The 22,572-nt window shown below is 44.8% G+C and overlaps 1 protein-coding gene across 1 annotated transcript in view; it reads left to right on the top strand.

The window, feature by feature from the left end:
* The window catches only part of LOC115271148 (aldehyde oxidase 2-like), a 107,771-nt gene that overhangs the window by 54,174 nt on the left and 31,025 nt on the right, over positions 1–22,572 (top strand). Inside the window, exons 12-21 of the mRNA XM_029910525.1 lie at positions 820–1,004; positions 2,866–3,028; positions 5,098–5,190; positions 7,759–7,928; positions 9,767–9,881; positions 12,100–12,219; positions 13,005–13,101; positions 15,452–15,576; positions 17,531–17,664; positions 20,476–20,563. Of these exons, the coding sequence (XP_029766385.1) occupies positions 820–1,004; positions 2,866–3,028; positions 5,098–5,190; positions 7,759–7,928; positions 9,767–9,881; positions 12,100–12,219; positions 13,005–13,101; positions 15,452–15,576; positions 17,531–17,664; positions 20,476–20,563 (1,290 nt within the window). The remainder of the gene's footprint in view (positions 1–819; positions 1,005–2,865; positions 3,029–5,097; positions 5,191–7,758; positions 7,929–9,766; positions 9,882–12,099; positions 12,220–13,004; positions 13,102–15,451; positions 15,577–17,530; positions 17,665–20,475; positions 20,564–22,572) is intronic.

The following is a 22,572-nucleotide window of genomic DNA, read 5'->3' on the forward strand; positions in this document are numbered from 1 at the left end:
AAGGTGCCTGGCCTCCTATACAGTCTGGGTGCCCACCCCCGCAGCAGCCAGAACAACTCCCTCTGCTGCTCAGCAAGCCAAGCTACCCAGGCCCTCCAGTAAAAGTCTTTCTTCTCCACCATCTTGTCTTAGTTTCTTAGTCTCAATGTGGCATAATCTGCCTAATCCTCGCTCTGCCCCTTGTGTCGGGGCGGACTGCTCATGCCTACATTCTCCACCACTTGTAACAGTGTTGGGACTCACCACCTGGCGCCCCCTGCTGGTTGTCTGTGGGAATTAGCTCTGTCCAGTGGAGCGCCCCCTCCTGGTGGTGTCCCGTCCATCGTCTCACCCTCGGTTGGCGTCTGAGCCCGCGTCACTCACCAGCTCGCGGCGTCCTTTCTCTTATTGGCTGTGCGACTGCACAGGCCCACTGGCCTGCTGCAGCCTAAATTCTCAGGGAGTGGGGCAGCCGCTCCACTACATGCTGGAAGCAAACTTCAGTAACAATAACGCACCAATCACATTGGGAGTGACTTGTGCCAATACTGATTGTCCAGCACTTCAGAGTGGGTGCTTCTGACAACACGTTGAACCATTGTGGAAATCTTTAGTTTGTCATATCAGCCTGTGAATAGGCTTATCACGAGCATGTCCTCCACGACATATCAGACCATCACTAGTTAGTACTTGGAAAAAATACAGAAATTTAACTACATCACTGTATAATTTGAGAAAAATATTCTTTTTCTTTCTTTGGGTCACTTGTGATTAATTAAGACTCAGAACAGAGTCAATTTCTGCCAGTGATGGAATTCCTCCTTGCTTTCTTTTGATCAGGATGACTTTGTGTCGGCATTCCGACAGGCTGAGCGCCGGAAAAATGCTGCATCAGTTGTGAATTCTGGAATGAGAGTCCTTTTCAAACCAAACACTGACATCATTATGGACCTGAATATTTTATACGGAGGCATTGGCCCTACCACAGTCAGTGCAAGGAAATCCTGCCAGAGGCTCATAGGGAGGTACTGTATGATTTAGTACATCTCTGACAGAAATGTAGTGGGCTCCTTGGTTCTGCCATATTCTGCTGATAGAGACCGAAATGTAGAGATCTCAGCTGTTGCACATCTCGCCCACAACCCCCACTGTCCAGAAAGTGGGCAACAATAACAATGGAGTGGGGAATATCCAGGATGCTCCAACCTGATACAACTTATCCCCTGGCAACCTCTCCCAGAGGTTCTCCTGTGAAGCTCCAACCCAAAGATAAAGTTCCCTTTTCCTGGTGGAACACCCGTTGCCAGGGGTGAAGGAATTTGCCAGCACAGTAGCCTCTGCTGGAACAAAGGTGCAATTTACACCTCACTGTCTCAGAAGTAGTGAATTTAACCCAATCAGTTTTAAATGACAATAAGTGATCTTATTAAAAACTGGAGGACTGCATGTTTCCTGTGTAATTATTGTAGTGTGTGTAGTACGTATAATGAACACTAATCTGACGTAAATGTGCATGATGCCGCAGAGCAGTACTATAAAGAAGGGGTTAAGTAATTGACACTGCTAATTAGAGTGGGTTGAAAAATTAAATAAAATAATCCTGCCAATTTCTAACTTGTTTTTGTTCAGATGGATTTTGAAATTAACCTTGGTTGGTTGGTTGGCTGTGCTTTGTTTTGCTTTAAACATTTTCTGTTCCTTTTTTTAAAAAATCAACATTTTTCATTTTTGGAAAATTATATTTTTTCAAAATGACATTTCAGTTTTGAAAGTGAAATGAAAGTGAAAATGTTTTACAAGTGTAAACTGGTTAAAATTGGCAGTGGAAAAAAATATACACACCAATAAATGAATAACAATGACCAAAGTAACATTTCCATTGAAAATTTTCAAAAAATGGAAAATTTGGAGGAAATCTGAATGTTTTCCTGAACATTTCTATTTTCTAAAAAGGGTCTTAGTTTCATGAGAAAAAAACATTGAAATGAAAAATTCCAACCAGCTCTACAGCTAATACACTATGACAGGGGTCGGCAACGTTCGGCACGCGGCTCGCCAGGGTAAGCACCCTAGCAGGCCGGGCCAATTTATTTACCTGCTGACGTGGCAGGTTCGGCCGATCGCGGCCCCCACTCGCCACGGTTCGCCGTCCCGGGCCAATGGGGGCGGCGGGAAGCGGCGCAGGCCGAGGGATGTGCTGGCTGCGGCTTCCCGCTGCCCCCATTGGCCCGGGACGGCGAACCGCGGCCAGTGGGGGCCGCGATCGGCCGAACCTGCCGCGTCAGCAGGTAAATAAACTGGCCAAGCCCGCTAGGGTGCTTACCCTGGCGAGCCACATGCTGAACGTTGCCGACCCCTGCACTATGATATAAATGGTTACCAATTAGTTGGAAACAAATAAGACGTGTCTATGCTGCAATAAAACACCCGTGACTGTCCCATGTCAGTTGACTCGGGCTCACAGGGTTCAGGCAGTGCAGGGTTATAAAATTGCGGTGTAAACATTCAGGCTCGGGCTGGAATTCGAGCTCTGGGACCCCAGGATGGGGAAGGGTCCCAGAGCCCAGGCTCCAATCTAAGCCTGCATGTCTACACTGCAGTTTTATAGCCCCACAGCCTGAGCCCCACGAGCCTGAGTCCGCTGACACAGGCCAACCACTGGTGTTTTATTGCAGTGTAGACTTACCCTCAGTGGTCAGCTTATTAAGACTTGATTGCTGCAATCCTTACATGCACATAATTCCTGCTGAAATCAAAAGGTACAAAAGGACTGCAAGATCAGGCCCATGTGAATTAAACTTTTGTTACCTAACACTTTGGCTTTAGCTGCAGTTTAGTATTATAAATAAGTATGTGTGTGTGTGTGCATGTCTGTTTCTCCACCAGGCAATGGAATGAGCAGATGCTGGATGAAGCTTGCAAACTGGTGCTTGGAGAAATTTCTCTCTCCCCCTCAGCTCCAGGAGGGAAGGTGGAATACAGAAGAACTCTGCTTGTCAGCTTCATTTTCAAGTTCTACCTGGAAGTGTTGTATGGATTAAATAAAATGGTAAGTGGTTTCCCTCTGCGTTTGCACAAACTGACTTCTTTTTCTTGGAAAGGCTATTCCCAATGTTCATTACCAGATGCTCAGATCTCATGGTGATGGCTGCAGGCTAACTGAATGACTGGACTGATACGTCCTTTATTGAATGCAGATTGTGCCCATACTCAACTCCTGCCCCAAGCTCGGTTATTATACCATGCTAAAGAGCCCTGCTAGGCTAAAATATTTGTTCATAGTTAGAGTTTAACATGTTCTCAGGGAAGTGCCAGACCTTTCATTGCCTGATGATGGAATTCCTTTAGCTGTAACAAAATGTTAGGGCTGTGACAACATGTTTACATTTATAAATAATGTTGCTTCTTTGAGAGGGGCAGGTGAATGTTTTAAATACTAGATAGCCTGAGCAGAGCACATAACATGGATAAAATGGTCTGAAATCACCAACAGGGCCGCACTGCATAGCTGCATCAGACTGTCCAGGAAGAGACCCAGAGCAATAATGCAGTAGGGTACACCAATGTACTCTCTGGCTGCCAAACACCAAGAGTGCAAAGCTTAAGGGTTTAAAGATCAGAAGATAACCACAACGAACCCATGAGATTTAATTCCAGCCTGAAATGTACCCAGAACCCATTCTCAGTACATGATCCCCTGTGTCCATGCCTTCTTGTGAACTATCCCAAATACCATCATGTCCTGAAAGGATCAGGAACACACCCAGGGGGGAGATGGTCCATGTTGCACTCCTTGTTTCCCAGTTAGTCAGTTTGAAATCTGGGAGGGATTGCAACTGCTTTGGAGGACAGGGTCATAATTCAAAATGATCTGGACAAATTGGAGAAATGGTCTGAGTTAAACAGGATGAAGTTTAACAAAGACAAATGCAAAGTGCTCCACTTAGGAAGAAAAAATCAGTTTCACACATACAGAATGGGAAGAGACGTCTAGGAAGGAGTACGGCAGAAAGGGATCTAGGGTTTATAGTGGACCACAAGCTAAATATGAGTCAACAGTATGATGCTGTTGCAAAAAAAGCAAACATGATTCTGGGATGTATTAACAGGTGTGTTGTGAGCAAGACACGAGAATTCATTCTTCTGCTCTACTCTGCTCTGGTTAGGCCTCAGCTGGAGTATTGTGTCCAGTTCTGGGCACCTCATTTCAAGAAAGATGTGGAGAAATTGGAAAGGGTCCAGAGAAGAGCAACAAGAATGATTAAAGGTCTTGAGAACATGACCTATGAAGCAAGGCTGAAAGAATTGGGTTTGTTTAGTTTGGAAAAGAGAAGACTGAGAGGGGACATGATAGCAGTTTTCAGGTATTTAAAAGGGTGTCATAAGGAGGAGGGAGAAAACTTGTTCACCTTAGCCTCTAAGGCTAGAACAAGAAGCAATGGGTTTAAACTGCAGCAAGGGAGGTCTAGGTTGGACATTAGGAAAAAGTTCCTAACTGTCAGGGTGGTTAAACACTGGAATAAATTGCCTAGGGAGGTTGTGGAATCTCCGTCTCTGGAGATATTTAAGAGTAGGTTAGATAAATGTCTATCAGGGATGGTCTAGACAGTATTTGGTCCTGCCATGTGGGCAGGGGACTGGACTCGATGACCTCTCGAGGTCCCTTCCAGTCCTAGAATCTATGAATCTATAAAATCTGACCCTGTCACTCTTTTTACCAACAACCCCTTCCACCCCGTCCTGACAATGGACTACCCTCCAAGCACTGTGGTTTTTGGTGAGATGGGTTGGGTTTTTTATGTCAGGTGACCCAGCTCACATTAAACGTTGTCTATAGTTTTACCACTTGTGTAAACTCTCCGCCACTTTAAAAGGTGTCTGCTATGGCAAGGAAGTATGTAGCAGAATGGAATGTTTGTGACTCCCATTTGCATATCACTGCCCAGAATGCTGTTCCAGCTCACAACTCTTTCACATCAATGCTGGTGTTTGAGCTGTGGGAGCAAACTGGAAATCTTTGCTTCTTTAACATTTATGTTTTTCAAAATCTGTAAATGGACATTTTAGCTTTAAAAGCGGTGATATGACATTAGTGTTGTTAAATTGCCTTCATTTCAGTACCCAGATAAGTATCCTGACTTATCAAAGAAGAACTTGAGTGCCCTAGGAGCATTTCTCAGCGAAGCACCCCAGGGTATGCAAACATACCAGGTCAGTGACGTTGCTTTCATAGCAAACTATGCCTGCTGTGAATTGTGACTGCCACATGCTGTCCTTAATGTGCGTTATACCTTCTGGTTTTTCATTCTAACTCTCCACTTATGCATTGTCTCCTTGTATTTATGTCACCTCGTATTTAGCTGTGACACTCTGACTACCTTTCCCAGACCTGAAGAAGAGCTCTGTGAAGCTTGAAAGCTTGTGTCTTTCACCAACAGAAGTTGGTCGAATAAAGGATATTACCTCACCCCTCTTGTCTCTCTCATATCCTGGGACCAACACGGCTACAACAACACTGCATTGCCTATATATCTTTTCAAAGGTTATTTGCAGTGGTATTGTAGCCATGTTGGTCCCAGGATATGAGAGAGACAAGGTGGGTGAGATACTGCCTTTTATTGGACCAACTTCTGTTGGTGAGAGAGACAAGCTTTCAAGTTACACAGTGCACAAGGTGAGTGACTTTTTCTTGTAATAGCGGAGAATTGTCTGCAGGTTTTGCATCTGTTGTTCTGGCAGGGTGTGGTGCTGCTTTGAGTTGGAGCTTGGCTCTGATGATGAGCTTGGTGAGGTTGGGAGGTTGTTTGAAGGCCAGAAGAGGGGGGATTGGGAAATATTTATTTCAGGATGTGGTCCCCATTGAGTATGGATTGTAATTGTTTAATGATACCCCATATGGGTTCCAGTGTGGGGTGGTAAGTGACAACTAGGGGTGTACAGTTGGAGGGTGGGTTTTTTTTTTTTCTGTATTGAAGCACATTCTCTCTGGGTATTTGGGTGGCTCATTCCATGATGCGATCTATTTCTATGGTGGAATGTCCTTGTTTTGTGAAGGTAGTTTTAAGTGTGTTAAGATGTGTATTCCAGACTTTCTCCTGAGAGCATATGCTGTGGTATTTGAGGGTCTAAACTAAGCTAACCTGAACTAAAAGTTTCATTTAGCCAAAGTTATAATATGTAGGGTAGAGTGGGGAAATAGTTTGTTTTTGTTTTTCCAGCAGAAAATTTCCACAAAAACTAATTTTTTTCATTGTCATTGAGATTTTCAACAGAAACTGTCCTATTTTTGTCTGAAAACCAAAAGTGCTGAAAACTAACCCTTTTTTCGCTTTTCAGCAGTTTTCAGCCAAAAAATATCAGCAGTTTTGAGCACTCTTTTTCAGCTGGAAATGTTTGCTTCCAGTTTTCTCATGAAAAATTGAAATTTTTTTTAGAAAAGCTGATAATTTTTGTGGAAGTTTCATTTAGTCAAAAATACAATGTTCCAGAGAAAAAAAGTTTTGACAGTAAATCTTTGACCATCCCTCATAGCTGGGTTGTTTCAGGCTATGTCAAGTGTATCACTGTATGCAATGTTGTTGTAGCTGTGTTGGTCTCAGCTTATTAGAGAGACAAGGTGGGTGAGGGTAATATCTTTTATTGAACCAACTTCTGCTGGTGAGAGAGAAAAGCTTTTGAGGTTACACAGAGACCTGAAGAAGAGCTTGTCTCAAAAGCTTGTCTCTCTCTCCAGCAGAAGTTGGTTCAATAAAAGATATTACCTCACCCACATTGTCTCTCTAAATGTATCATTAGCAGCTCAGCAGCAGAGAGCACCAGAGCTGTGTACTAACTAAGGTTGCCATTATGGGCAACCACATTTTCAGTGCTATCAACTCTCTTTGAAATGGCAGAAGGGAAGGTTGACTGGAATTTAATTAGTAGAAACCTGAATGAGACCAGTTTTGTTAGGCTAATCTATACAAGAACATAACATAAGAACGGCCATACTGGGTCAGACCAAAGGACCATCTAGCCCAGTATCCTGTCTTCTGACAGTGGCCAATGCCAGGTGCCCCAGAGGGAATGAACAGAACAGGTAATCATCAAGTGATCCATTCCCTGTCACTCATTCCCAGCTTCTGGCAAACAGAGGCCAGAACATGCATTTACCTATCCTTTCAGGAAAGCAAGCAGGGCAGGGTTAAAGTGTTCCCTTAATACAGATCAGGTTTCAAATACTTTTTTCATATAACATGTACCAGATATTGCTCATTTGTAACTTTCTTGAAACAACTGGGATATTTAAGTTTGTGGAATAGCTCTTTGAGCCTGGATGGTATAAGAGGCAGCATGGTTTAGTGGGTAGGACACTGAACTGGGATTCATAAGACATTGATTCTCAGCTCTGCCATTGAGCTGCTGTGTGAACTTGGACAAATCACTTTGCCTCTCTTTTCTGCCCCACTCTTTGTCTTGTCTGTTTAAATTGTAAGCTCTACAGGGCAGGGACTCTCTCTCTCTACTGGGTTTGTGTGCAGCATTTAGAACAATGGGGCCCTGATCTCAGCTGGGGCCACCAGGTGCCAAGGTAATATAAATAATAGAAATGGAATGACTACATAGAACTTTGGGTTTAGATTGTTAGCCATGAATGCCCTAGCCACAATATCTGGGAAATTTCAATGTGTGTTTAATGACACACTCTTATAATGGCAAAACGATTTCAGCAGGCATTTGTAAATAAGGCATTCTGTAGTTAGTGTTTTGTCTCTAGGATAACACATTCTTATTAAACAGGATGTAGACCCAGCGCAGCCTCCCCAAGATCCAGTAGGACGTCCCATCATGCACCAATCCGGTGTTAAGCACGCCACTGGTGAAGCTGTTTATTGCAATGACATTCGTGCTGTGGATGAAGAGCTTTTCCTGGCTGTGGTAACCAGTCCCAGAGCCCACGCAAAGATTGTGTAAGTAAATAAAAGAGATGTAAGAAAAATGTTACAGTATGAGGTCACTTAGATGTTTCCCCCATTTTTTAACAGACTTGGGTCATACTAATGAAGCATGTTCGTTTTATTGGCTTAGGGCTGGAACAGAGCATGGTGGAAAAGGAAATCAGGAAACAAGGGGTGGATGAAAGTGTAATTCATGTGCAAAGAAGGAGTTTTAGCAGCTAATACTTTTAAACATGGCGTCTTATTGTCTGGAGAAGAAAAATGTACAGCTGGGGACAGGTTCCTTGTAGCTGCCTCAGTCTAAAGATTCCTCAATTAGTGTTGCTCACTTCCTGATTTTCCAGAATGTCCCTCTGCAGGTCTGGTCTTACATAAGGTTTTGTGCCATGTCCTCTTCACAGTACCACCTCGTTAAAGCATGCTGGTACTGCAATGCCATTCAGTTATTCATTCCTACACTCATTGATATTAGTGGTATTTATGTTGCAGGATCAGGGCCCATTTGTGTTGGGCACTGTACAAACAGAAAAAATGTATTTTGACCCCTGAATGTGTATAGCTTACAACAGAAACAAACAAATTCAGAAGGAGTGTCCTACCACCATCCCTAGGACTGACTTACATTATGAAGCAAGGAGCTATTTTTTATGCTTTGTTGGTATCAGATAAGGAAGAGTTCACATTCTAATGCATGGAGCTTGTGACGGGGTCGCCTCACCACACAGCGCCTCCTGCTGGCCATCCTGGGAATTATCTCAGAGTTGCCAGTGCGCCCTCCTCAGGTGTTGTCTCACCGTCGTCACCCCTGTCTCCATGTCCAGGATCCGCATTGCTCCCCAGACTGCGTTGTCCTCTTCTGGACACAGCCCTCTGGCTGTGCCCCATTCGGTTCTTTCCCCACTTCTGGGGGACCGACTGTCCTCAGTCCAACCGCTTGACTCAGTGGCAATCCGCAGTCCAGGTTCTAGCCACTCGTCGCCGTGGCAGACTGCAGTCCATGCACTGACCACTTCCCTTAGTGGCCGGTGGGGGCAAGGGAAGAGGGGGGGAGCCCAGGCCTGCCCACTACTCCTGGCCCCGACCCATGGACCCTATAGCCGGCAGCTACGTACTGCCCCTCCTCCAACCCTGCCACCTCCTTCCCTGGGCCACTTTCCCCACTGCCCCAGCACCTCCTCTGCCCTTGTATCAGGGCCTCTGTTAGGCAGCCATCAGCCCGGAGCTTTCTCATACTCTGCTGACCTTGCCCAGCACTGCTCTGTCCATGGTGCTCCAGCCCTCTAAGCAGCCAGTCTTCCCCCCTCAAGCTCCAGGGAGTGACTGCCTCTGCTCTGCTCAGCAGCCCCTTCTTATATGGGTCAGCCCGGCCCTGACTGGCTCCTCCAATAAACCTCCCCATAATTGGCTGGCACTACAAGCCTTTTCCTTATTGGCTGCCTCCAACGCAGCCTCCCCAGGGTGGCTTTAACCCCTTACATACCAGTGAGGGGCAGCCACCCCATCACAGAGCCCTTAATACAAAAGGGAAAATATATATATTGGGGTTTCTTGAACTTTCCAAATACTAGGACTATAATTTAAATAACTATTTTATGCCAGTCCCTGTCCCTTGTTCCCTCCCCCGACTTGTCCCCACTTTCCTGTTCAAATATACCACTACAGCAGTCGAATATTTTTTTCACAATATACTATTCAACACATTTCAAAGTGTTTCCCAAGATTATGATGTCTGAAGAGGATATAAGGGGGATTATGTTTCTTTGTCCTGAAGCTTGCAGAAGCATTTGTATTCAATATATTTGTCCCATACATGCCAATTGTGGCACTGCCATTTATATTCTTCTTCCCAGAACAATTGATGTATCAGAAGCCCTCAACGTGCCAGGGGTGGTTGATGTGGTAACAGCTGAAGATGTTCCAGGGAAAAATGGCACTGACAATGAGCAAGCATATGCAAAAGATGAGGTACTTCTTGCTTTTGGCTGAGGTGTCTTGGTCTTTAATTAAATACAGTTTATTATGAAGAAGGAAACTTACAACTTTTGAAAATATTTTGCTTATTGAAAAACTGCTCTGAAAATGACTCCAATGTTTATGAGTACAGTGCCGGCCTGACAGTCTAGTTGCAGCACAGGGCATTGCCAATAGATGTTCAGAGCAGGAGCGGTACAGGACTCTTGGTTCCTGGGACAAAGGAATAGGGAAGGGTCCCCTAAATCATTCTCCAGTGACTTTTGTGGCTGACTGAATGAATAGTGATCCTGGCTCTGGAGGGGTCTACACCCTGCCCTCCAGGAAGGAGAGAATGGCCATGCCTGGGTGGTTTGCCCTTTGGTGGGAGAGCCTGGGGCCAAGCCAACCATGATTACAGAATGAGCCCCACCTGAGGGGAATCAGGCAATTTCCTATAAAGAGCAGAAGGTGGCTGCACCAAGGGGGAAGTTTGGGAGGTTGTAATCAAACTGTTGAGGGTGAGAGAGAGGCGCTCCTGTAGTGAAAAATAGAGACCAGAGGAATTGCTCCAGCTAGGAAGATCTCTGACCAGACCTGGGGATTTGGGGCTGTACCTGGCTGAAGCTGGAGAGAAGACTTTTGTGTTTAGTTTTGAACCTTAAGTTAATACATCAGATCCCAAGGAGAGCTGTTGTGAACGGACTGGAAGACCCCTGTGTGGAGTTTATTTGAGGATCCAAGAAGGGAAACTGAGGTCATGGGCTGCATGCAGGGCTGCTCTGGGGCCCCCAGGGGGCACTGTGAGGTAGTCACTTGTCTATACTATGGCACGAGACCTTTGAGGATCAGAGATAAATAGAATGAGGAGGATCCTCTAAGAGGATCTTACTCCTTCTGAAAATAAAACAAATCTTAGCATACTGGCCAGTCAGCAGTTGCCTAATCCAGGGCAGAACATGAACAGACCCTGTGTGGCAACACTGCAACTGCAAGCTGTGTTCCTCCGTTTGACAGCTGGGAGCCAGACAATTACAGGGTTTGTGTGTGGCCAAAATGCCCCTTGCCTGGGTCTCTCTCCATCATTAGCAACACACAGCCGAACGTTCTGAATATGGTTCCTTTCTGTTCAGGCCTCTTGTGTTCCTACATCTCACGTTTTCTGTCTCTTCTAGTCAGTGTTTCTCTTCCTTCCCAGCTGACTCTGAACTCCTTCCCTTTCCTTCTCTTCCTCTTGCTATGAACTTCTAACCCCTTTTCCATTCTTGCTCTCTTTGGTTATTCTCCTCTTCACCCACACCCTCTTCCTGTCAGCCATTCTCTTTCCCTCATGACTGTGCACTGGCATCTTGCACCCTGATTCTCCCTCACTGCCAAATATTGGGCTGTGGCTGCATTGGGAATATATCATGATTCCATGCATCAGTGGCCAGTCCCTGACATAGATGCATGAGTGCAAACCCCTGGTGTACATAGGCACCAACTCCGTGGATGCTCCGGGGCTGGAGCACCCACAGGGAAAAATCGGTGGGTGCGGAGCCAAGCTCCTCCTCTTCACCTCCTCCTCCCCTCCCCCCAGCGCGCCGTGTCCCCGCTCCTACCCCTCCTTCCCAGCTCTTCCCACCCCCACCCCACCCCGCCGCCTAACAGCTGTTTGGCAGCACTTAGGACTTTTCGAGAGGGAGGGGGAGGAGTGGGGATGCGGCGCGCTCAGGGGAGGAGGCGGAGAAGAGGTGGGGCAGGGGTGGGACTTGGGGGAAGGGGGTGGAATGGGGGTGGGGTGAGGGTGGTGCAGGGGAGGGAAGAGGTGGGGCTGGGGCGGGGCCAGGGGCAGGGAGGGGAGGGGTCGAGCACCCACTGGGCAGAGGGGAAGTCGGCGCCTATGCTGGTGTAGACAAAGAAAGGTGTGATTTGTGCTGATGTAGCTTTTACTCCTACTTAATTTAGGGTAATCTGGCCACCAGTGTCTGGGATCAGAGCAAATTCCCACTGTAGTCAAGATCATAAATGTCAGTGGTATTTCTAATGCTAGAAATGCTATCAGCAATAGATGCTTGTTGCCAATAGCACTTCTCACATCTAATGAAATATGGTCTGCTTTCAGACCAATTCTCACAGAGTATATGGAAGCACTGATTTTCTGAACATAACCTCTCTCCCATACACAGTCACTGTTTGGTAATGGAATCAACCCAGGGTTTTCACCAGCTTATATCTGTTGGGTGTGTTGCAGGTGATCTGCGTGGGTCAGATTGTCTGTGCTGTGGTTGCAGAGTCAGCTGTTCAGGCAAAGCAAGGGGTTGAAAAAGTGAAGATAGAGTATGAAGATCTGGAGCCAATACTGACCATTGAGGTAATAAGCCAACTCTTTTTTCTTGTCTTGTGAAGCTGTTATATCATTTCACTCACTGTTTATCTACTTGTGCAGGACTCTCTGTCAGGCTTCGAGTTTTAATTTGGTATCAAATGTAGGTTTGTTTAGTGGGGGTGGGTTTAGGTTGTGATTTCATAGTGTAAAAATCCCTTGCACATTTTTATTTTTTGGAAGCATAAAAGTCTTTGCTTTTTGCTTAGTGGTTGCCTGCTCATCTAATGTATCAGAGGCTAATCTGCACAACAGGGATGAGATGCACAGCAAGGCAGTATAACAGAAAAATGTGCACTGAGCACGTCCATCTCTCCATGAGCTAGATTCTTAGCTGGAGTAAATCAGCTGAAATCAAGTGTGACACCAGCTAACTCTAGATGGAGATTTGGCACCATATATCCTGCATCAGTGTTCGAATTGGGGAGGTTCTCAGAATCAGGCCATATCTCTCTCTCTTTCTCTCTCTCACACAGACACACCTACCTACCTTTAGTACTATTCTCTCATAAACACACACACACTCACTCACATCCTACCTTTAGTATTTCTAGGCTGTGGGAAAGCAGAGGGCAATGAGACCTGCAGAAAAAAAACAGCAACAACAGAAAGCTGTCTCTACAACGTTGATATTGTCACACTGAGTCTAGTACCCACATCTGTCTATGCAAGGTGGCAGTTGGATAGATAACAAATGACTATACCAAAAAAACCAAACGTAGTGCTGTCGGCAGTATTGCGGTTGAGTTGTATGGGTTCTTTCCTTGCTGCAGGATGCAATAAAGCACAATTCATACTTCGGAGAAGAGAAGAAAATAGAACAAGGAAATATTGAAGAAGGATTTAAGTCTGCCGATGAAATCATTGAAGGTAAATTGCTGCATGCACTGGGTGGGAAGTCATAGAATACCAGGGTTGGAAGGGACCTCAGGAGGTCATCTAGTCCAACCCCCTGCTCAAAGCAGGACCAATGCCCAGACAGATTTTTGCCCCAAATCGCCTCCTCAAGGATTGAGCTCACAACCCTGGGTTTAGCAGGCCAATGCTCAAACCACTGAGCTATCCCTCCCCCCAAGTCCTGATGATTGAGTCTGATTTCCAACAGGTGTTTCAGGCCATATTAGAACTTGTATAGCGTTCTCACGGGAACTTACCTTGGGCTTGTCTTGACTAGGAAAAGAGCCAAAGTTTAGACTCGGTTTAACGAACATGTGCAATTTCAGATTGACCTAAACACAGCCATTTTCGTAGCTAAAATGGAGCTAAAGGTGCATGTTACCCTCTAAGGAAAAGGTCAATTTTAGATCAAGTTTAGGTAGTACATGTTAGCTAAGCCCACCCATAATTCAAACTCATTTCGACTCAAGATAAACCCTAGGGATGATGAGAGATCAGACAGCAACTGCTCCAATGTGACTCAGATGGCAGATCAATCAACGTTTCACTTTCATTAAAACAGAGGGAGAGGCTTTGGCCTCGTTTAAAACAAAAACAATCTCTTCCCAAAGATTATACTGGTAAGAGAGAGGACTTATATTCATCCTTAAAATAATATAGCCTAAAATAGAACCATGAATTAAATGACTTATGATAGATGACTCCATCTATTTAAAGGGTATGGGACCTCACAAAATAAGATTTAATAAAGAAAACAAGAGAGCTAGCTTTTTGGCATATGAAGAAATTGACAACTTTTAAAACAAGACTTGGTAAGAGATCAATGACTTGGCACTGTTTTTGTTTGTTTTACTGTACTTTGAATAAAAAGCTTTGAGTATGTTTTAATCACTTAATTTGCATATAATTATTGCCTCTGTTATCTTAAAACAGAGACTGCAAACACTCAGATAACTGAGTGAAAGATTTTAACATTGCTGGTGTCTTCTCTACCTCTCAGTAGCACTTCTTGAAATGTTATTTTGTAAATTCTTCCCGCAGTACTTCTCAGAGAATCACCAAAGATATTCCTGTTTCCATACTTACAGCACCTTTGGAGGGATTCTTTTTCTCTTTATTCAGCAGGGGACCAATGCCCTTTGACAAATATGTGCTAAATCACGGACCTAGGCCTTTAATTGCAGGGTTTATTGCAGGCTTAAGCCCTTCAAATCCAGTGCTTATTCCTCTGGAAGGAATGATCAGTGCCTTCTTTTAGTCACAGTTTTTGACTGCATTCTTCCACTAACGGTGAAATAGTCCCTGTGGTGTACTTCGTTGCAAGAGGGATAGAGATATCTGTGATTGGTGAAGGAGTGTTATGAGCTGAAGTAGGCTAGTCATACACATACGCTAGTCATTACAGTAGAACTCACATTTAGAGATGTCTTACTAAAATGTGTGTTTAAACTACCAAGACATGCAGACTAAAGAATGCAGCTCTGTAATGAGCCAATGAGCCCAGTATAAATGCCCAGACAGTTAATACATGTTTGTGTGACTTGCTGTTTGTCCTCCCACAGTGTATATTACCCCCAGTGCCCTCTATTGGCATCTCTGTTCCAGTGTGTATGATAGTCACCCTCTTGTCACTGAACATTACGCAACATACATATTGATGTGCTTGATCATGTCGCCCTCTTGTGGCTGCAGCTGTGAACCCTAATACTACTACATGCCTCATGGATAATAGCTAGTGCAACATCAACCCAGGCTCGCTACAAAGGAGAAGAAATACAGAGCATCAACAAAAAGAGCTTTTGTAATGTGCTGACGGATTTCCATTCATGTAAGGAAAAGGACATCATAGGAAAGTGTCTAGACTAGGCAGAACAAAGGGCAATCACAATAGGCGAATGGCATACAAATACAAAGAGGACAAGTAAGAAAGGAAGGGAAAAGAAACAAGATGAGACGTTTTCCTCATCTTACAGAAATACTAAAAAGGAGAAAGGGTTACAGTAAGATTATAGTAGCTAGAGATGGAACAGACCTACAGTATCAGATCCCTTGATGGGGGAATGTATCAGATATTAAACTGACACCACTCTTACCCAGGAGAAGAAAATTATGCAAGGATTAGATGGTTGAAGAAAGAGATTTCCTTCAAATAAACACACCAGGCTCCCACAGAGGCAGGTTAAAAAAATGAGCTATAGCAATATCATAAAATAAATATTTCCATTCTTTTTTGTTCTGTGCAAAACTTTCTCGCACCCATCTCCCGATCTCATTTTGCTGTAAATACCCACTGGTGCTTTTCCTGTGATTCTGCCTATAACAGGTGAAATCCACATTGGAGGACAAGAACACTTTTACCTGGAAACTAACAGTGTATTTGTTGTTCCAAGAGGAGAGGATAATGAAATGGATGTGCATGTGTCCACTCAGGATGCAGCAAGTGTACAGGTAATACAAAGCAGTTTTGGATAGCAATTTCTTCTCCATCCAAATAACTTTAAGGATGGACTGCAAGGCCTTGCCAAGACCTGAGTTCAGGCTTTCTGTGTTTGTCCTACAGCAGTCTGATGAAATTCCTAATGCAGATTAATTGACTTGGGCATTGTTGGGTAATAAAGCCCTGTCTGCACTAGTGCTGTAATAATGGTTCTTGAAAGCAAGATGCTCCCTTGAGCGCCCAGTTCAGTGTAGACAAGAATGAAGCATGTTGCCAATTGGTGTACAGAATGGTACTACTGATCTGTTTCCCACTGCACACCCCCACAATCCTATCATGCAGTTTTGTAAGTTGGTTCATAACATTGTTCCTCGCTGTCAACCCTGCATAGGGATACTATTAGTAGAGATCTAGAATAGCAAGGATGATGTTTAAATACAGCTCCGGATAACACAATTTTAGAATAGTGTCGATGGGGCCAAATTCTGTCCCAATTACACTGGTCAAACCCCACTGAAGTCATTGAGGTAGTAGTGGTGTCGGGACCTGATGCTCCAAACACTTATTCAAGCAAGTTGACTTACTCATGTGAGTAGTCCCATTGAAGTCAATGGGACTATGTGCATGAACGAAGAGTACTCATGTGAAAAGTGTTTGCAGAATTAGGCTCTAACTGAGCAGAATTTGAGCCAGGGCCTGGAGGAAGGAACAATTTTCAGTTCTCTGAGTAGATGCAGCCGTGTGTGTGTGCCCAGCTTATCGGAATTGGAGAAATTTGCCTAGCAGTACCCACAGAGAAGCGGCACTCACACCTTGTGACCATGGCCCCTCCCCTGGCTACATAAGGCCAACCCTCCCTCAGTTCCTTCATACTACCTGTGGCTGGAGATGGAGCTGTGTGTGTGGTCTTAACCTCACAACCCCTCAGCTAATTTAGGTTTTCTCTTGTTGTACATAGTTAGTAGTACCCTTAGTGTTAGGTAGAGTAGTGTGAGTTGTATTAATTTAGTTTTCCTCAGTGATGCTCTCACCGGGGTTTAAATATTGTCCTTCATGTGGAGGAGTGATCCCCAACAGTGATCCCCACACGCGGTGCTTGCTCTGTCTCGGTGAGGCCCACATTAAAGAGCATTGTGAGATCTGATCAGGCACTGCTAGGCAAATTTCTCCAGCTCCGGTGCACTAGGCACGCACACACCGAAGTGGAATACACATCTGCAGCGCATCTCAAAGAACCACAGTTACAGTATGTAACCATTTCTTGTTCTATGAAGAAATGTATTTTAAAGCCTTACTCAGTAGACAGCAGTAGAGGCTGGTCCCCATGAAATCAGTGACCAAACGCCTATTGACATCAGTGAGGCTAGGATCTCCCCTTACTGATCTGAGCTGTTAAGCAGTTTTGTGTTTATTTATTCATTTACTTCTAGAACTTTGCAATTCAGCTTGAAGAGCCTGATCCTGGTCTCCTCATTTGGACAAAATACCTTTGGCGTTCATCTGAGTAAAGATTCTCAGGATTAGGCACTGTGCCTGTATTCACACTGTAAAATAAGAGCAATATTACAGCTGCTCTCTATTCTATAGCATAAACAGTCAATCTTTTCCATGCAGCTGGTTAGCTTGGTGGATGCTCTGTATTCAGCGGCAGATGGGTCTTGTACTTCTAGATAGAGAGTATCAACGTTTGCACTAAAACTAGCAAAGTGTATTTTCCAGAGCTATTGTTCAGCTTCTGCTCCTCTAAAAGGACCAGATTCTGCTCTCATTTCTGTCAGTGTGAATCCGGAGTAACTCCATTATCTTATGCGGAACTATATCAGGTTTGCACTAGTAGCACTTAGATGAGAATCTGGCCCTGTTTGTTTCTTTCTTTTATGTATTGGTAGTTGTGGGAGCCTAAGCATTTTTATTATAGCTTTTGGTAAATAGCCTGTATAAAATCCAAGCAATTCACGTTCATAGGAATTCGTGGCTTTGGCTTTAGATGTCCAGTCCAGTAAGATCATGTGCCACACAAAACGCGTTGGTGGAGCTTTTGGAGGGAAGGTTACAAAGCCTACAATTTTTGCTGTAGTTGCAGCAGTGGCAGCAAACAAGTAAGTGTTATGGGTTTTTTCAGTGGTTTTACTGAAACAAATTAAAATTACTAGAAAGAATTGTAAGGGAACCTCTGACACGAACACTGATGACATGATCAGCCTAAACACACTTCACTTTGCCTTACCATCTGCATAGTCTCAGTGCAGCTGGCAGTGCAATTCCCCCTGTGGCAGAAGGCCTGTACCGAGTTCTCCATGCAGTGGCTCTCATGGAGGATCACCTTATGTGAATACAAAGCCCATTAATTCAGGTGTTGTTCAGGGACGGTGGTGTGAATTTTACCTTAGATATTTGATGCAAGTGCTTTGTACACTGGATTCAGTTCTTATTGACCAGTTTCAGGGGTTCTGCTCCTCAAGGCAAACTACCAAATGTCCATCTCTACCCGCTTGTAATCACCAGCAGAAATATGTACACAACATTTTGTCACAGGCGACTACCCATTCTATCTACAGTAACTCCTCACTTAAAGTCGTTCTAGTTAACGTTGTTTTGTTGTTACATTGCTGATCAATTAGGGAACATGCTCATTTAAAGTTGTGCAATGCTCCACTATTACATTGTTTGGCTGCCTGCTTTCTCCACAGCTGTCAGCCTCCCTACGCCCCCCTCCTCCCCACAGCACCTCCCGCCCGCCGGCAGACCCCACGGATCAACGCCTTCCCCCTCCTCCCCCGCCTCCTGCCCATGGCAATCAGCTGGCTTGCGGCATTTAGAAGGGAGGAGGGAGGAGCGAGGACTCAGCACGCACACTCCCCCCTCCCTCCCCTGCCTCCTGAACACTGCAAACCAGCTGATTGCCGCGGGCAGGAGACAGAGGGGGAGGGAAGGGGGAGCCTGCGCGCCAAGTCCTCGCTCCTCCCCCCTCCCTCCTGCCTCCTAAACGACGCAAGCCAGCTTATTGCCCCGGGCAGGAGGGAGGGGGGAGGAATGAGGACTCGGACCACCTCCCCCTTCCCTCCCCTGCCTCCTGCCTGTGGCAGTCAGCTGGCTTGCAGCATTCAGAACGGAGGGGAGGGAGGAGCGAGGACGCAGCGTGCGAAGTAAAGGGGGAGGAGGTGGGGGGGAGAAGAGGCGGGTCAAGGGTGGAGGCTTGGGGGAAGGGGTGGAGTGGATGGGCCGAGGGTTGAGCCCCCTGCCCCTGGCAAAGTCAGTGCCTGTGCTTGCAAGAACAGCAAGATGAGCAGACGGACAATCCATCCTCTTCCACTCTCTGACTCCACCACCTCAACCAAGCTTCATACTCAGCAGTGATGATTGTTGTATTAAATTGTTTCTTTAAAATTGTTTAAAACTTATACCTGTATTAAATTGCTTGTTTAAAATGTATATAATGCCTTTTGTCTGACAAAAAAAAATTTCCCTGGAACCTAACCCCCCCTATTTACATTAATTCTTATGGGGAAATTGGATTCGCTTAACATCGTTTCACTTAAAGTCGCATTTTTCAGGAACATAACTACAACGTTAAGTGAGGAGTTACTGTTTATAGTACAGCCACACATGGATTAACTGGGCGTTTATGCAACTAGAAAAGTTAGATGGACATCACCAGCTAGGACTAGACTCTGATCTCAGTTACATCATTCTAACCCTGGAGTAACTCCACCAAATTAGATGGAGTTAATCCAGATTTACTGTGGTATAAAGTAAGGCAGAATTTGGACATGGTGCAATTTGCTCGCATCCATTTGTTGTTGAGTGATTTCCCCTGTATTTGTAATAGGGTATCCTTGCTGTCACGCCTCAAAACATACTAATATATTTATGACTGGACATGTGTTCTGCCTTCCCAAGAATGTAGTATCCATCTTTGTAGGTGTATTTCAGTATCAATAATAATAATTACAGCTTCCCCTCCAAAAGTGCTGCATTGAGCATAGGGAGCCCACCTAAGGAAACAAGACCACAATAACCCTTTCACTGTTGGTTTTGTGCCACACCTATTGTGCCAGGATAATGTGCTTCACAGTTCATTGTGCTACCGTTGCCCACTGAATCTCCATTCAAGTCAGGAGACCACACCTGGTCTATCCAACAGCATAGCAGGTATGGCCTACCTGGACATGGCTGAAAGTTCAGCTGTAGTCAAGTTGTTAAACAAGTACTGTGCATCTTCTTCCGCTAGGGTCTGTAGTGGGGGTTGAAGATTAAAGAGGGATTGGACATTCTTTAGCACACTAACGTTGGGGCATAATAGGATAAAGGTCTGGTTTTTTTCTTGTTCGTTCAAGATTTAAGAAATTTGCTGATGTTTATGGGCCAAATCTCCCACCTAGTCCCCCAGACCAACCCTGAGTAGCAGGGCTCAGCACAAGGGAGCTCCACAGAGAAGAAAAGGGAGGGAATCCGTCCCCACTACATCACAGAGCACAAGGGTCAGTAGCTGGCTGATTTGTATGGGGTGGATCCCATAGCCTCATGCCATGGCCTGCCACTGCTCCTCCTCCCAAACCTTACTTTGTAGGGATAGACAGTGCCTCGAAGGAACTGGACTCTACTACTCACAGGGCGTAAAAGGGTGAAGTCGGGAGGCTAAACAGAAGCAGGTGACAGGATGTTCCCCCATGTTTGCTTCTATGAACAAAAGTTAAAATCTTCTTTTTCCTTCCTGGATGAGCCTAAAATAGACCCACACAGTAGTGGACAGTTAATGTGAGGTTAATGAGCTCTTGAGAAGCATAGTGGGCCAGTTCATCTCTGGCCTCACTAAGGTCACACTGGGAAGAATTTGGCCCAATAACTTTATCTTCCTGGTAACGGGCACTGTGGAGCTGATAAAAGTGAGTCTTTTGTGTCTGGTTTAGGACTGGGCGTCCAATCCGCTTTACCCTGGAGCGAGATGAGGATATGCTAATCACTGGAGGCCGACACCCTTTCTTTGGAAAATATAAAGTAAGTGGGAGGGGGAAATAGCTCACTGAAATATCTAGCACAAGATCCTCAGCTGGTGTAAATTGGCATCGCTTCACTGAAGCTGATGGAGCTACAGCAATTGACACCAGTTGAGGATCTGGTCCTTCATCGGTTTAGATTTGGGTTTTTAATTTGATTGTTCTCTCTTAAATATTATTTCTGTAAACTAACTATAAAATCAGTGGCTACAAAAATGATTCAAAGAAGAGGAATGAATACAGAGCAAGAATAAACTTGAATGGGCTGAATACTTCTCAGAGGTCTTTATGCAAAATATATGCAGTGTTTGCTTGTATTATTAATTGTAGCATTATGTTTATATTTATATTTATATTGCAGTAGTTTCCAAGGATCCAGCCAGGATTGGGGTCCCACTGTAGTCTGTGCTGTATAAACATATAAAGAAACATGCTCTCTTCCCCCAAGAGCTTGCAATCTAAATAGAAAGAGAGGCAAGAGCTGGAAGAAATGGATGCAATATATAAGCAAAATAATCAGGATAGTGTCTGGTCAATGTCATGTTAGTTCCTCTTGTTTCTTTTTGGTTTGTTTAAAAGATACTCCTTAGCCATGAGCTTTTAACTATAAAACAGGATAGTAGTAAGGACTTGAGGACCAGTTCTGCAATCTTGGTGCACACCAAACTCCTGCTGACTCCACAGGGCACTTGGGGTGCACTGGGAACTCAGAGACAAGCCCATAAAAATGAATTCACATATTAACATCTTTGTGTAAAGAAAATTGTGCAGATAAAATCTACCTGTCTCACCTGTTCAGAGCTTTTAAATAAGAAAAAAAAAAGCTTGAGTGTTTCAATGGATTGATACTCTCTCTCATTAAAGGGAATATGGACCCAATCCTCCTGTCCTTATACAAGCAAAGTTTCCATTAAGTCAATGGGACCTTTGCCTCAATAAGGACTGCAGGATCAGGGCCCATGTGGAGGATTCTAACTTGAGAGAACTACAGTTGCTCCAAAGGCAATTTCCTTTCATAGGTCCTCACTCATCAGAGTAGAGAATCTATAATAGGGTATTCTTGCTGCCACTCCCCCAAACATACTCATATATTTATGGCTGGGCATGTGTTCTGCCTTCCCAAGAATGTAGTATCCATCTTTGTAGGTGTATTTCAGTATCAATAATAATTATTACAGCTTCACCTCCAAAACCTATGGTTCCCAGGAGGTTAGAACAATGATATTGAACAGGAACATTGTAAGTGAACACTGAAAGAGGCTACATCTATAATCTGAGCTTGGGGTGTGATTCTCACACTAGCTTTCAAAGAGTATAAATAGAAGTGTAGCCACAGGCAGCTGCACTGGCAGTACGTACTGACAGCTTTCAGGCAGGTTTGTACTCAGCATGGCTAAGCTGTGCTGCCGCTGCCTGTGCTACCACGGCTACACTACTATTCATACTCACACTCGCTGTCATTAAGCTAGCACACGGGTCAGCACATGAGCTGAGAATCACGCCCCTTGCTCATAAGGTAGCCATAGCCACAGGCTTCTCAGGCTATCTAAATCCCCCCCCCCCCCCAATTTTCATCAGGCTGTCACAATGGGAAACGGTAGCTCCTAGGCTGCAGACAAGTGCGTGATCAAGAAAAACAAAGATCTAGACGTGTGCTGAGTAATAAAGAGCCTTGACCATGAGCCAAATTCTTCCCCTTTGGCCAGCATCTTCCTATGAAGGTCAAGCTTGGTTTTCAAACAGCTGGAGATCTAGGCTTTTATTCATTGGGCCTGATAAAGAGAGTGAGAATGACTCTATAACCTGGTGGTCAGGTCACTCACTCACCTGGGAAAGGGAACCCTCCGTTTCCAGGCCTTGCTCCAATGACTATTTAACTATTTGTACAAAGTGGAACAACTTCAGCAGGAGAGATTGAGAAAGCCCCACCCAAGAATGCCCCATAGCCCAGTGGCTAGGAGCAGTCACCTGCAATGTGGGAGACGCAAGCTAAAGTCCCTGCTCCAAATG

The sequence above is a fragment of the Terrapene carolina genome, unplaced genomic scaffold, assembly GCF_002925995.2.
Source record: "Terrapene carolina triunguis isolate 2854851 unplaced genomic scaffold, T_m_triunguis-2.0 Scaffold62, whole genome shotgun sequence".
In the NCBI taxonomy this organism is placed as follows: domain Eukaryota; kingdom Metazoa; phylum Chordata; order Testudines; family Emydidae; genus Terrapene; species Terrapene triunguis.